The sequence below is a fragment of the Anas acuta genome, chromosome 1 (assembly GCF_963932015.1).
Source record: "Anas acuta chromosome 1, bAnaAcu1.1, whole genome shotgun sequence".
Taxonomy (NCBI): domain Eukaryota; kingdom Metazoa; phylum Chordata; class Aves; order Anseriformes; family Anatidae; genus Anas; species Anas acuta.
The window spans coordinates 180737588-180750026 of NC_088979.1; the positions used below are offsets into that span (position 1 = coordinate 180737588).

The following is a 12439-nucleotide window of genomic DNA, read 5'->3' on the forward strand; positions in this document are numbered from 1 at the left end:
ACTGAGTGCCAGTTTTGAAAAAATCCTTTCCAGATGTGGTACTGTTGGATGGAGATTTGAGTCATCCACCCAAGCTGATAACTAACACTTTTTTTCACTGTATTGCAGTTGGTGTCAGAGTATTTCAATTTCAGAATTCAGCAATGAACATTGTTTTTTAACTTAGTCTTTCTCTTAGTTCTCTTCATACATCCTGAAAGGAGTGATAAGTGCTCAATATCAGTTCTTGTGTTGTATTTATCACGGCTGTGGTACAAAGGTCCCTGTCTAATATCAAGTGGATGGAGCTAGAGCTCAACAGATTCTTGTACATAGGAAAATATATAGATTTATTTGCTGTGTGAATAGTGAATGCCATATACCCTGAGCATGGAGGATATAGCAGAATGCTCCTTAAAAATATCCACAAGACTGTGGGATGTTCCAGCTAATAATATAGCACATTTTTTAAACTTAATTATCATAGAAAACAGTCAGGAGCACATTGGCACTGCACAGTGAGAGAAAAATAAATACCTAATAATTCCCTTGGTTATACATATAACATACACTTCTTGAAGTGTCATGGTTTTCTCAAATTATCCACAATTTTCTGATATGGGTTTTTGCAAAATTCAAGTCAGTTCACATTCAGAGTTTACACTAGGAAAAGAGACGGGAAAGAGGAGGATTTGGGAATCCAAAACTTACACAGCTCCTAAAGTCTCTAGGTCAATATTACTGTCTCACATTTTAGACTAAAAATTCCACAAAAAAAAAAAAAAAAAAACTAAAATACCTTGCTTTATCTGCTGCTTCTGTTTTATCTTCACTTTGAGGGAGGAAAGAATACTAAATTCTTTTCATTCCTTTGTTTCTTGTTTTGTGTTTTCAGTTTATAAAGCATACAAGCTGGTAATCAGGACTGTTTTTATTTAAGAAAAACATCATTAGTTGCATTAGAGAAACACACTTGGTAAGAAAATGTAGCTGAAAAAACTATACAGATATTAGCTTTAAATACTGTGAAAAAAGTAATTAGGTGTAGTACAAAATATTTCCTAAAACTTATTTACAATATTTTATTCTTAAGAAAGTTGAATTTCACATTCACACATTCTATTTCAACAAATTCTGCTGCGTCTCTGAACTGTTTAGAATCATAATTCACAAGTCCCTATGAGATTAAGAGTCATACTTTTTAGCCCTCATGTGAATATTTTTGTTCTAAGGTTCACAAATGTAGAGCTTTGAACTATTGACTCCTTGAGAGTAGGAAGGCAGAGCCTAACTGACATCAAATGTAGAGTATTAAAAATTATGTAAAATGGAATTCAATCAAAATCCTTCATAGATTGAAATGATTTTTTTTTATATATATATATTCTGCACACACATGGAGAGATATTAAAAACTGGTATGAAGCTTACAATATTTTCTCTTGATTAGTAGTGCTCAGTTCTCAGAAGAGTTTCTTAGCTTTCTCTGAGGTTAGCCTTCCGAGTGCAGAGGAAGCCACATTGCATCTGCTGTAGTGTCAAGATTACTTGTATTTGTCCATATAATCTGTGTGTGCTTTGAGGCAGTTGTCTTTGTAGATAGGGACCTACTGGGATTTTCAGAAGCTTTTTAGCAGATACTAAAGATATTCTTCCATCAATGATTAAAGCATATGATATTATTCCCCCCCCAAAAAAAAATCCTCAGCAAACATTTGTGACTGAGAGAAAAATCTTGTAATGCATGGTATGCTTGTATTCTTAAGACAAAATAATAATAGCAGCACTGTAAGTAAGAACTTGAAAGTGATTTGGGCTGATGGCTGCACTTTGTCCACATTTCAAACTGTTCTCTAATGTCTCCTCCATGCCTTGACAATATGTCCAGTATCTCAGCTTTTATATCGTTCCCAGTCTCCTACTGATGTCTGTGCACTGCATGTTCCAACCCTGTGAGTGCCCAAACTATTTTTCTCAAATGTTTTTATGACCTCTTCCAGATCCCTTTTGAATTGAGCATCTCATAGGCTTTGAATGTGTTTTTGATGACAGTGCCTTTGGTGTCTCTGGGGAATTATTCCATTTCGAAGATGAAGCACATTAGATTCCTTACAAAACAATGGCAGCAATTCCTTTCAAAATATAGCTGCAATACATGGACATGCTAGTCCATCAGTTCACCCCATTAATCCTCATATGTCTGTTTAATGTATTGGTGTGTCTTATGACGTAGGCGATATCTTCATATATGCCTTAGTGCTTGATGAAAAAATAATAATTTTTTCCCAGACAAAAGTAGTAGTGTACTGAAATTTGTTAGGAGACTACCTTATATAAGAGTTTTCTAGACCTGTTTTGTGCACACAGGAGCTTCAGTTTAATGAAGTTAATATTGAATGTTGATCTGAACCAGCCTGAACCTCTGATTCTTTGGGGGTTCATCTATCACTGAATAATACAGCCAGACAGAGGGAGGCCATTGAATAGAAGTCAATATGCCAACTGTTCCTTCATTTGTTACTGCCATATTAATAAAGTTGATAGAGTGGAACTAATCCATCTGCTCACAATTTATTCCCTAGCAATAAGATACAATTTCACTGCTTCATGAGCTCACTCTTTGACTAATTTCATTAGAATTCCTTTCATAGCATCATTTTTAATCACTTTTCATCCAGTTTTAGTTACGTGTAAAGTGGTAGAAAAAGATGGACCAAGAAGAGGGTTGAAAGGGTTTCATGAGAAAACCCTGGGTCAATTTAAATAGAACCAGATCAAGTAAATTGAAGTCAGCAAGCCTACAAAGAACAACAGGAAAGCTTTCAAAATTACCTCTTTCACAGTAAGCTTTGTTCTATCATGTCTCAAATGTAAACAGAGTCCAAGGAAACAGGGCAGCCCTGACAGCATCTATACGGTGAGGCAGGGCTGTGGTGCCTCAGGAGACATGGGCTGGCTCCCATGCTGGACAGCAGCTGGGTGACTGCCAGGATCAGTGACGGGCAGTGCTGGCCAAAGGCTTCAGGGTCAGAGCACGAAGGATGGGGAGGTCTCCTCCCTTCTTTGCCAAAACTAGTACCCAGACATGTGTGGGCTTAGGGTGTTAAAGGGATGTGGGATTTTTGATATATGTTGGTTGTATGCAATGCTAAAAGGAATTCCTGGAAGCTCAGTTATATTTCTTTTATTGTTTAGTTTAAAACATTCTGATAGATATGCTGATTCTTTATTAATAAATTTGGTGTTCAGTGCTTTGGGTGGGTGCAGTCTCAGACATGATTAGAGCAGAACAGATACGTTTTTCAAAGTGCTGAGCCCACCATTCCCATTGGTCAGAGCGTACTCTGAAGAGAAACAATTCTCTCTTCATACAGCAGATGGACTTCAGAAATGTTCCCTCTCAACTGACATTGACTGAAAGGTCTCTAGATGTACATAGGAAAGCTTTATTCCTATTTTATTTGTTAGTTTGCAGCAAATCTTCTGAAAAGATAAAAGAAACTCTACTAATAAAATACTAAAACAGTCTCATTAAGAATCAGATTTAGCTGTGCACTGAAGTACTTAGTACAGGGGAACTTTTCTGTTGATTTTAGTCCAGACATTTCAGGGGGTCTTTTACGTCTGCTTTTCAAAAATGAAGGTTTGTAGGGAGAACAGGCTCTGAGCAAGAGCTATTATTTAAGCTTACATGTCTGTCTCTCATCTTTGCCATGAGTGATTGATTGTAAACATACTTAAGATCACAAGATGCTTTATCTTTTGGCAAGGCAAGAAGCATGTCACATCACTGCAGCACCTGAAGAAAACAAACAAACAAACAAAAAATCTCCAAGCTGTTAATAAAGCTCTTAATGCACTGTATAGTGGTGGATCTGTGGCAGCCACTGATTAATTTTGCACATTATATTAAGCATGTTGATGAAAAGAGATTGGTATCCTAGAAAAGGAAAGATGAAACAAATAAGGCTTGTTCAGGGATTCACAATCTCTCCCTGATCTTGTTGTTTTAGATGGAAATTACATATTAAGCACAACTCAATTAGAATCAGTTTTTGTTTGTTTAAACACATACCCTGTGCAGACGTATGAACAAGAAAATCCCTGTTAAGTTATTTTATTGCACTATGTTGAGAGCAATAGCAGCTCATTCAGGAATTTCAAGCTTTCTTGTGAAGTCCTGCGCAAATTGTTTTACTGCAAGGTAGGAGCTTTCTGGTGTTAATGTTATTTGAAGTAATACTGTCAAATAGCTTCACCGTGTGTCCAGACGTAGAGGCTCCAAGACAACATCACAGTTTGATGCTAGAAGATACCGTGCCATTCATTTTGTCATAACAGCTTTCCCTAGTAATAGAGCATTATTATAGAGCAGAGAACAGGACAACTGTGCAAAAGAGCCCACAGATATCTGCTGTTTCTCTGACCTTTTATGCAAAGATGACCTGAGACCTTCGAAGTCAACAGGAAGATTTTTTAACTTTTTTTTTTTTTTTTTAACCATGCAATGAATTGAAATCAGGTTAAGTATGAGATAATTATTTCACTTTATTTTTCAATAAGATAATCAAGACAGCCCCATATTTATTAAATTCCAGGACAGATTCATATCTCCACCGATATCAGTGGCACAAATCCTACTGTCAAATTTCACCTTGACAATATGAGGACATAATTGTTATTTGCTCATTGGTTCAATTTAGGTGTAACATCATAGATGTAGCATTTAATGGAAACAGTGAAAGATAGTTCATGACAGTTTCCTAATTAATTTTACTATTGTTGTCGAAAATAAATATAGAACTCATCATTCTTTGATAAGAAAAGACTGATGAAATCATTTTTTTTTTTATTTTTGGAGAAATTGCATTTTATTCTTTGTTTCAGTTTCAAGAATACTCTTTCTTGAAATTAACACAGTACAGTGAAAGTGTATTTCCATCTGTGTAGTTTGTAACTAATTGAATGTCACTATTACTAACAATCAGTTTATCCTAAAAGGGTACCATCTGTATTTTTCATAGAGTATTTAGAAACAAAAACACATTAAGTAATATTTCCATGGTTATTTTTTCATAATATTTTCTCTTTTGTCATAAAATGATCTTTTCGATCTTTTCCACTATTTTAAGTCTCTATGTCTCTCTCTTTTTTTTTTTTTTGTTAGCTTGTCAGTTTTGATGAAAATAAAAATAGAAAACATTCATTGTCTTCTGCTGAGTTTGTAACAATACAGAAGTGAAGGTGAAACAATGAAATAGAAGATAGTTAACATTCTTCCTGAATCTAATACTGACCCCAGAAAGCTCCCATCTTCTGATGAAACAACTGGAAACTGTCAATGCAGTATGATTTACTTTTTAAAAAGTAATTTGAAGTGAAATTCAACTGAACTAAGGTAGACGTGCTTCTGAATCATTCTAAAACTCATTTTACAGGCGAGGGAGAAAAGCACTTTAAAGATGTGATCCATTTTGTCCTAAAGTAGATATTGAAAATAGCAATGCTATTTCTCTTCAGAAACAATAAAGCAAAGTTATAACAAGCAATTTGTACAGCCATACATACTGTACCTGTTTAGAGTTACCAAAAAAAAAAAAAAAGTCTCATATCCCCTTGAATATTTTTTTCCTCTCTTTTTCTAAAATTTTCTTTCTTTATGCATCTGTATGTTCTCAAGATAATTTGAGGCATTTCATGATAGAAATACATTCCCTAGAATGGCAGATATGCATACAAAATTGCTATGAGCAAATAAGTAGAGATTTCATGATAAATAGTGACAAAATATAATTACTCGAATGTTATAAGTGTTTGCCTTAACAAATTTTCTTTTCATCTTTAGCAAATGATGTAGTGTCATGTACATTGACTGTAGATTGGGATAATTTATTACAAAACCATTGTTTAACAGAAAAAATAAAGGATTCTAAATTTCATATTAAAAAAATATCAAAGAGCTAAGTAAGAATGAATTGTAGAACCAACTGCAAATATTTTTCCTTATGTATCATTGAAGAGGATTTCAAAGTCATGTATCCACATATATCCAGGTGCAGTGCTGTAATTTGCACTCCTTTCATTTTAATTCAGGACTGTGGTTCTCAAATCCATCCAGAGGAGTCCTGTGGCTTGCAGCCTCTGTCTCATGAATACCTCTTCAGAATTTCACAGACAGTGCTTAAGACCTGCGAAGCTGGAGACACAAAAGGTTTGTACGTAATCTTCTGTCTTCTGAGAACTAGCTCACACGCTTCACCAAAGCAAAACTAGAAAAAAATATTTCCTCTTCTCTATGCGCATGTACTAACCTAACAATAGATATAACTAATTCCTTGTAAGAGTTACAGATTTTTAAAATCAGATTAGTTTGTGACAATTTTTAGTTCAACAAGTTCATTACCAGTGATGCAACACTTCATGTGTTATTGTCAGTTAGCCTGTGAAGTTCATTGAAATATTTCCATCAAAACACTAAAAATATTAAAATAAATGATGATTTATTCTAACTGAAAGGGATTGTCTAAACTTAAAAAACAAAACAAAACAAAAAAAAAAAACACAACAACAACAAAAAACACTTTTGAAAAAGAATATGATTTGACTCATTCCAACTTTATATTTCTACTTCTCTATTGGTAACAAAAAAATTACAATTTCAAATTAAGCAAACAATAGAGTGTTTGTTTTTACATGTCACTGTCTGAAATAACGAGATGGACAAAATAGTGTGGTTGAAATGTCTTGTTTTAAAGAAATGGTTATATGTAACAATGGTTATAGGTTACAAGTATGATCAAGAAAGATAGGTAGAATGGCAGGTATTCATCTTTAGGTTACAGCTGCATGAATATTTATTTACCTTAACAAATATGAGTAATCCATAGGACTACTTGTGTTTGTAGTTCTATACATGGCTTAAGTTGCTTCTGCATTAGACAATAAGTAATTTTGTTTAATTCTTTATTAGATGGATGAAAAATAAAACCAAACTCCTGTATGGTCTACTACCACAAATGTTTGTTTTTTGTTTTTTTTTTAATCTTCCTGTAGATAGGAGCAGCTAGTCACAGCAATGAACTTGCACAAACTCAAGGAATAATCAATACAAAGTAACAGGAATGCTTGAGCTGCCTGAATGTTTTCACTTGGTATGAAACATAGAGACCTATATTTGTTTTTCAGTGTTAAATGAAGGAAACACACAAAGGAGACACTGCTGTACCTGACAGCATATTTTAGTCACACAAGTTATGAATCATGAAGAAGCACAAAATAGCCTATGTTAATACATGAGGATGTAAACCTCAGAAAAAAAAAGAAAGCCCAAACCAAATTGACAGAAGAGTCCTTCTGGGGCAGACAATCTCCTTCTCTTTAAATATAATGTGCTTCTTGTGAATACCATATCTAGCTAAGGAGAACTGAATATAAAATCTATTTACAAGCTTATTGCTAAAAACATATAGATTTAAAATGGAAACTACTTCAGGAAATGTAGTCTCAAAGGACAAGTCTATAAAAAAGGGAAGAATCATTTTGGCTTATGAAGTGAAAGATTGCCAAGAGGTGTCTAATGAGCCTAGAACTGACATGCAGTATCCAGCAAGAAGTGGCTGTATAGTTTCATGTGTGTCACAACCTCAAACTGGAACTGGAGTTTTGGAACTGGAGCCAAACAAATGGCTTTTTGTGCAACATCATTCAAAATTTGTAACAATAAAACAAAATTGTAGTCCTGACAGTGGACATTTTCCTGACACATATGGGAGTAATTGCAAATTCCCAGCTAAAGCTGCAACGTCTCTTTTATTTAAATAACTTAAATTTTCAGAGAAGCCAACCCATGCCCTCCTTCCTCTAAGAAGAGAAAACCTCTGCAGAAGTAAGGCAGCATCATAGGTTTTTCTTATGCTAGTTAACGGCTTAGTTGTACAGGAATACTTGATGTTCTATTAAAGCAAAATGTATCTGTGCTGGCCAAAGCTTGTCGTGTTGATGCAGACATGGGAAGAGGCTGAAGCAAGGAAGCAGAGGTAAAGATTAAACCTTAATTTCTCTGAAGTTGATGGTAAAGCTTAGAAGTGTCACTAGGATTTCATGCCTCATTTCTACTCCTGTGATATGGCATAGAGGCAGTAGTAGAGGGTCTAACCAAAGGTGGAACTGACTACTCCCATCCTACTACACTCCGTGGCACAGTTCTCTAGAGGAAGCTCAGCATCTTACCAAATATGTACTTGATTTACACATTTCTCTTTTACTGATATATGCAAAGGTGAATATTAAACAGGTGAAGTTTCAGTCTTTACATCTTATTGGGATCACAGAAAGAAATTATGATTTTTATAGCAAAAAAAAAAAAATAAATAATCCTTTTGCCTTTAGAAAATCCCCTTTGATTCAGTGGGTTTTTAACCCATTGTCATAGAAAAAACAGCTTTCTGTTCAGTATTGCTACGGTATTATTAATGACAAAGCAGTCAGTAAGCAGCAACCATGTGTTTGGCTCCTCAGAGAGAGAGATGATTGTGTAAGGACCATGAGGACCCCAAGCTGTTCTGAAGTCCTGCAGGTGAATTAGACTATTTTAGTCTGTGGAAATTTGGTGGAAATTTTTGTGGAAATTCGCAGACACTCACAAAATCTTATGCATTAAGGAGATCACAGCTTCACTTCTAAGTTGTGCCTCTCTGCTATGACATACATGCTTTAGTAGTATTCAGTTTTCCCCACTTTCCAGAACTGTAGCCAGTTCAACATAATTCTGCACACACTCTCTTTTTGCCTTTCAGAGGCTGTCTGAATTTAGGTTCAACACAGACACAAGTTGATGCAGAACCAATTGAGTGTCTCCCTTGATTACAAGGAGTAAATGTCAGTTTGAAAATGTCAGTTTGAACATAAGTCCGAAGGTCTAAGATCGTTTTATTCTGTAGCATGAAAATCATATCCTTTTAAAAATAATGTTATGTTTGTTTTCCATTAATGTAGTTAAAAGCAAAAGCAAAAAAAATATTTCTATAACCTATTGCTGGAGAAAACATCTTTTAAAAGTGTTAGCATCTCAAACAGACACCAAATGTAAAAGTAAACTAGACATAAATCAACAAACTACTTTTAGCTTCAGCTTAGTTAAATGTTTAAATTCAGATAATGAGTTTTCAGTTTAGACTTTTTTTTCCTATTCTGTGGATAATTATTTGCACTATATAAAATCTTTGCTTTTGATCTTGAATGTAAAACCTATGTATTTGTGGCTATGCCAATGGGAAAGGTTGAATAAAAATAAGAGGCTGAAAGCCCTGTCCAGAAGAAAAAATAAATAAATAAAATCAATTTAAGTGTACATCCTTAATTGGTTAAAACTTTGTGACTTTAGGCTAACATTTGTGTGCTTTTTAAATACAGGTAAATAGTCCTGATTATTTTTTCAAAAGGGTATTTGTTTTCATACCAGTTAAAGAGAGCTATTTACAGGAGTACAGGCAATGTTTTATCTCCTATCCTAAGCAGAAGATTTATGTATGCAACTGATAAGCCTCTTTAATGAACCCAAAATCCAGTTTACCTTCACTATTTCTGTGGCAACCTGTTATTTACAGGCTTTCATAAAACTTTGTATTTAGCAGCTTCAGTTTGGGAATAAACTTAAACTCACAGCAACTAATGCTTGCTCTCTCCTTCAGTGAATGCTAGGTAAACTTGCCTTAGCCTGATAAAATCAGTGCTCTCATCTGAAGCAGCACAAAACACAGATTCACTGAAATTATGCTGAAAGCTACATTGTGTGCTGCTACCCTACATAAGTGGGAAAAAAATAAACAAACAAACAAAAGTATAAAAAAAGAAAACAGCCTCCACAACCTTACAATTGGAATAGAAACGTGTTTAATTTCCAACTCAATATTGTTTGTGATTTTTACTGTTACATTTTCATATAAAAGATTCATTTTATCTTTTAGTGAAATTTTATTTGTGAAGGTTAGGAATGCAGTAACTAAGTGCTGTGAAGTTATAGGAGGAAAAAATCATAATGACTAGATTTAAAATGCATATAATTGCATAATTTTAAGTCTATGTAAATATAGCAACTGCATCCACTCTGTGAACATTAAATGTCAGTGCTTCCTATAAACATGGGTTTTCCATGATATGTCATTGTTCTCTATTTTTTTTGCCACTCATCTTTAGCATATACCCCCTGAAAAAAAGAAAAAAGATATTTTTTTTTTCTCAGTGATTGAATATAAATCAAACAATTATAAAGATTTTCAAAAGGTGCTTATCACTTTCAATTGCCAAAGTTTAAACTTTTAGTGTTCAGACATTTCAGATCCTTAATATTCATTTTATGTAGTTCTACTTTTCTAGTTTATTACCTAAACCAAATCAGCTCATAAATATATATGAAGTAAAGCAGAATGTTCCATAAAATGAGGGATCTCAGATGTTGTAGCTATTGCCAGAACTTTTATGTATTTGATTTGAAAGAAAAATTGCAATGTCAGGGAAAAACTGCCCAGTTTTCATTTATTTTTTAGATATAAATCACTGCCCCAAACAACTATCAGATTGTTTTTGAAAAACTGTACAGCATTGGTAGTCTCTGAGTCCAAACCTCAAACCAACTATCCATTATATCCATACTCAGAAAGCTGAAAGCAATTTAAGGTATTTTTATGGCACCTACTATTGTGTTATCTGAGTCCTGGCACTTTTCAGTCTATCTACTTGAGTGCAGTGAAGCTGGGAATGACCACTTAGCCACAGATTACAGATGGGGCACAGTGGGAGCACTGAGGGAACATGATCCACCACTGGCCACAGAAATCTTGGAGTGCCAAAGCATGCCTGGCCTCAGTGGTGGAAGAGCATGCCCAGCTCCAAAACTTGGGAAGTCACTGTGTAGCTTTAGGTAAAAATTCACTTTACTCCCTGGATAAAAACTCTATGTAAGGTCTCACCTAAGAACCAAAGGTCAGGCCTCTCTTCTCCCAAATAAATTACGAACTTTCAACTATACTACTGTTCTGTCCTAAAGGATTTTGAACTTTAAGCGGTACTCTATTGGCAAGGACACACAGCTTGGTGGTTAGGACACAAGGAAAGTGATTTTTGAAGCTACTATGAGCGAGGAGCACTCAGCAGCTCCACCTCCCTGCTCATGGCCTGGCACCATGGCCCAGAGCACTCCGTTCTGCCTTTCTTTACACTCTGCTGAAACAGGCCCCTTGCCCAATGGTCGCCTTTAGGAGCTAGGTTCTAAAGTGTGATAACATCATTGTCTTGACTTTCATTTATTTGCAGCCTGCCATCATTTTCTTCACATCACCTGCAAGTGTAGCTGACATGGGGTGCTTCTGGCACGGAGCAGAAGCAGCTGCAGCAGGGCAGGCTGCACAGCAGCCAGAGCTGCATGGACGCAGCACCATGGGAGGCATTCTGCCCTCAGAGGTGCCAGTTCGTGTTCCTGTACAAATAATTCTTGGCAGTTTTGTTTGAGAGGACTTTCATCTGCCACTGACCAAAGCATTTGCTTAGGACTTCCCTCCAGTTCAAGCACAGGCTGCCTCCCTGGAAACCTCCTCTCTCCTGAGGTAGTAGCCAGCTCCTCCAAGGCCGCTGGGGCTTGGCAGAGTTGCTTCGCTCAGCCTCCCACTCTGTCCCTGGCCTCATAAACGTTGATAAATAGCAGCCTTGTTTTGTGCTATGGCTTCTGGTGTCGTAACAATATATCAAACGCTGAGAAGCGCACCAGGCTGGCTGCTGCGCTGCTGTCTGGTAGGAGAGGCTGCAGGTCTGCTCTGCAGACATTTATTTGCTGGTGGAACCATTTGCTGGTCTGCAAGTAGAAAGCAAAGCGTGCTAACAAGGCTTGATAGCACCGACACAAGAATCTGGGGGTGTTTTTTTTTTTTTTTTTTTTTTTGTGTAACTCCTTTAATCTGAGGAAAAAGCAGATTTTGCTGGCATAACTACATAGTAACACACAGTCATAGACACATAGAATCCCTCTGATTTCTAGTAAGATTTTGGAATTAAACAGCTTTACAGAACCAAAATAACTAAACCATTTGTCCTTACCTAACAGATGCCTCAAACCCACTGACTTTGGATAATCCCACTTTACAGTCGAAAACTGCAAAATACTTTTTTTTTTTTTTTTTTTTAATAGGGATCAGGCGCATATATTATTCATCTCACTAACTTCAACCACCTGAAATGCATATATGTATTGTTCAGTGTGGTTGTCTGAATTCTCCCAAACTGAAATGGGCGCTGCTGAGTGAAAGCCATCCTCTCTCTTGCTTCATTTTTCGATCCAGTGGCTTTCAAAGTCTTGCTTTGATCAACCAGCCAATTTTTAGATCAGAATAAGAACAAATCTTGATAGATGAGAATGAATCTTGTCTTTGGATGCTTCTGAACCATGGATACATCCTTTCCCCATTCTGCCT

At 35.8% G+C, this 12439-nt stretch overlaps 1 protein-coding gene across 6 annotated transcripts in view; it reads left to right on the forward strand.

Annotated features, from left to right (window-relative positions):
* The window catches only part of CPED1 (cadherin like and PC-esterase domain containing 1), a 146610-nt gene that overhangs the window by 115127 nt on the left and 19044 nt on the right, over positions 1-12439 (forward strand). For all 6 annotated transcript variants that reach the window (XM_068669582.1, XM_068669581.1, XM_068669585.1 and 3 more), the window contains one exon: positions 6072-6189. In XM_068669582.1, coding sequence (XP_068525683.1) covers positions 6072-6189 — 118 coding nt within the window. The remainder of the gene's footprint in view (positions 1-6071; positions 6190-12439) is intronic.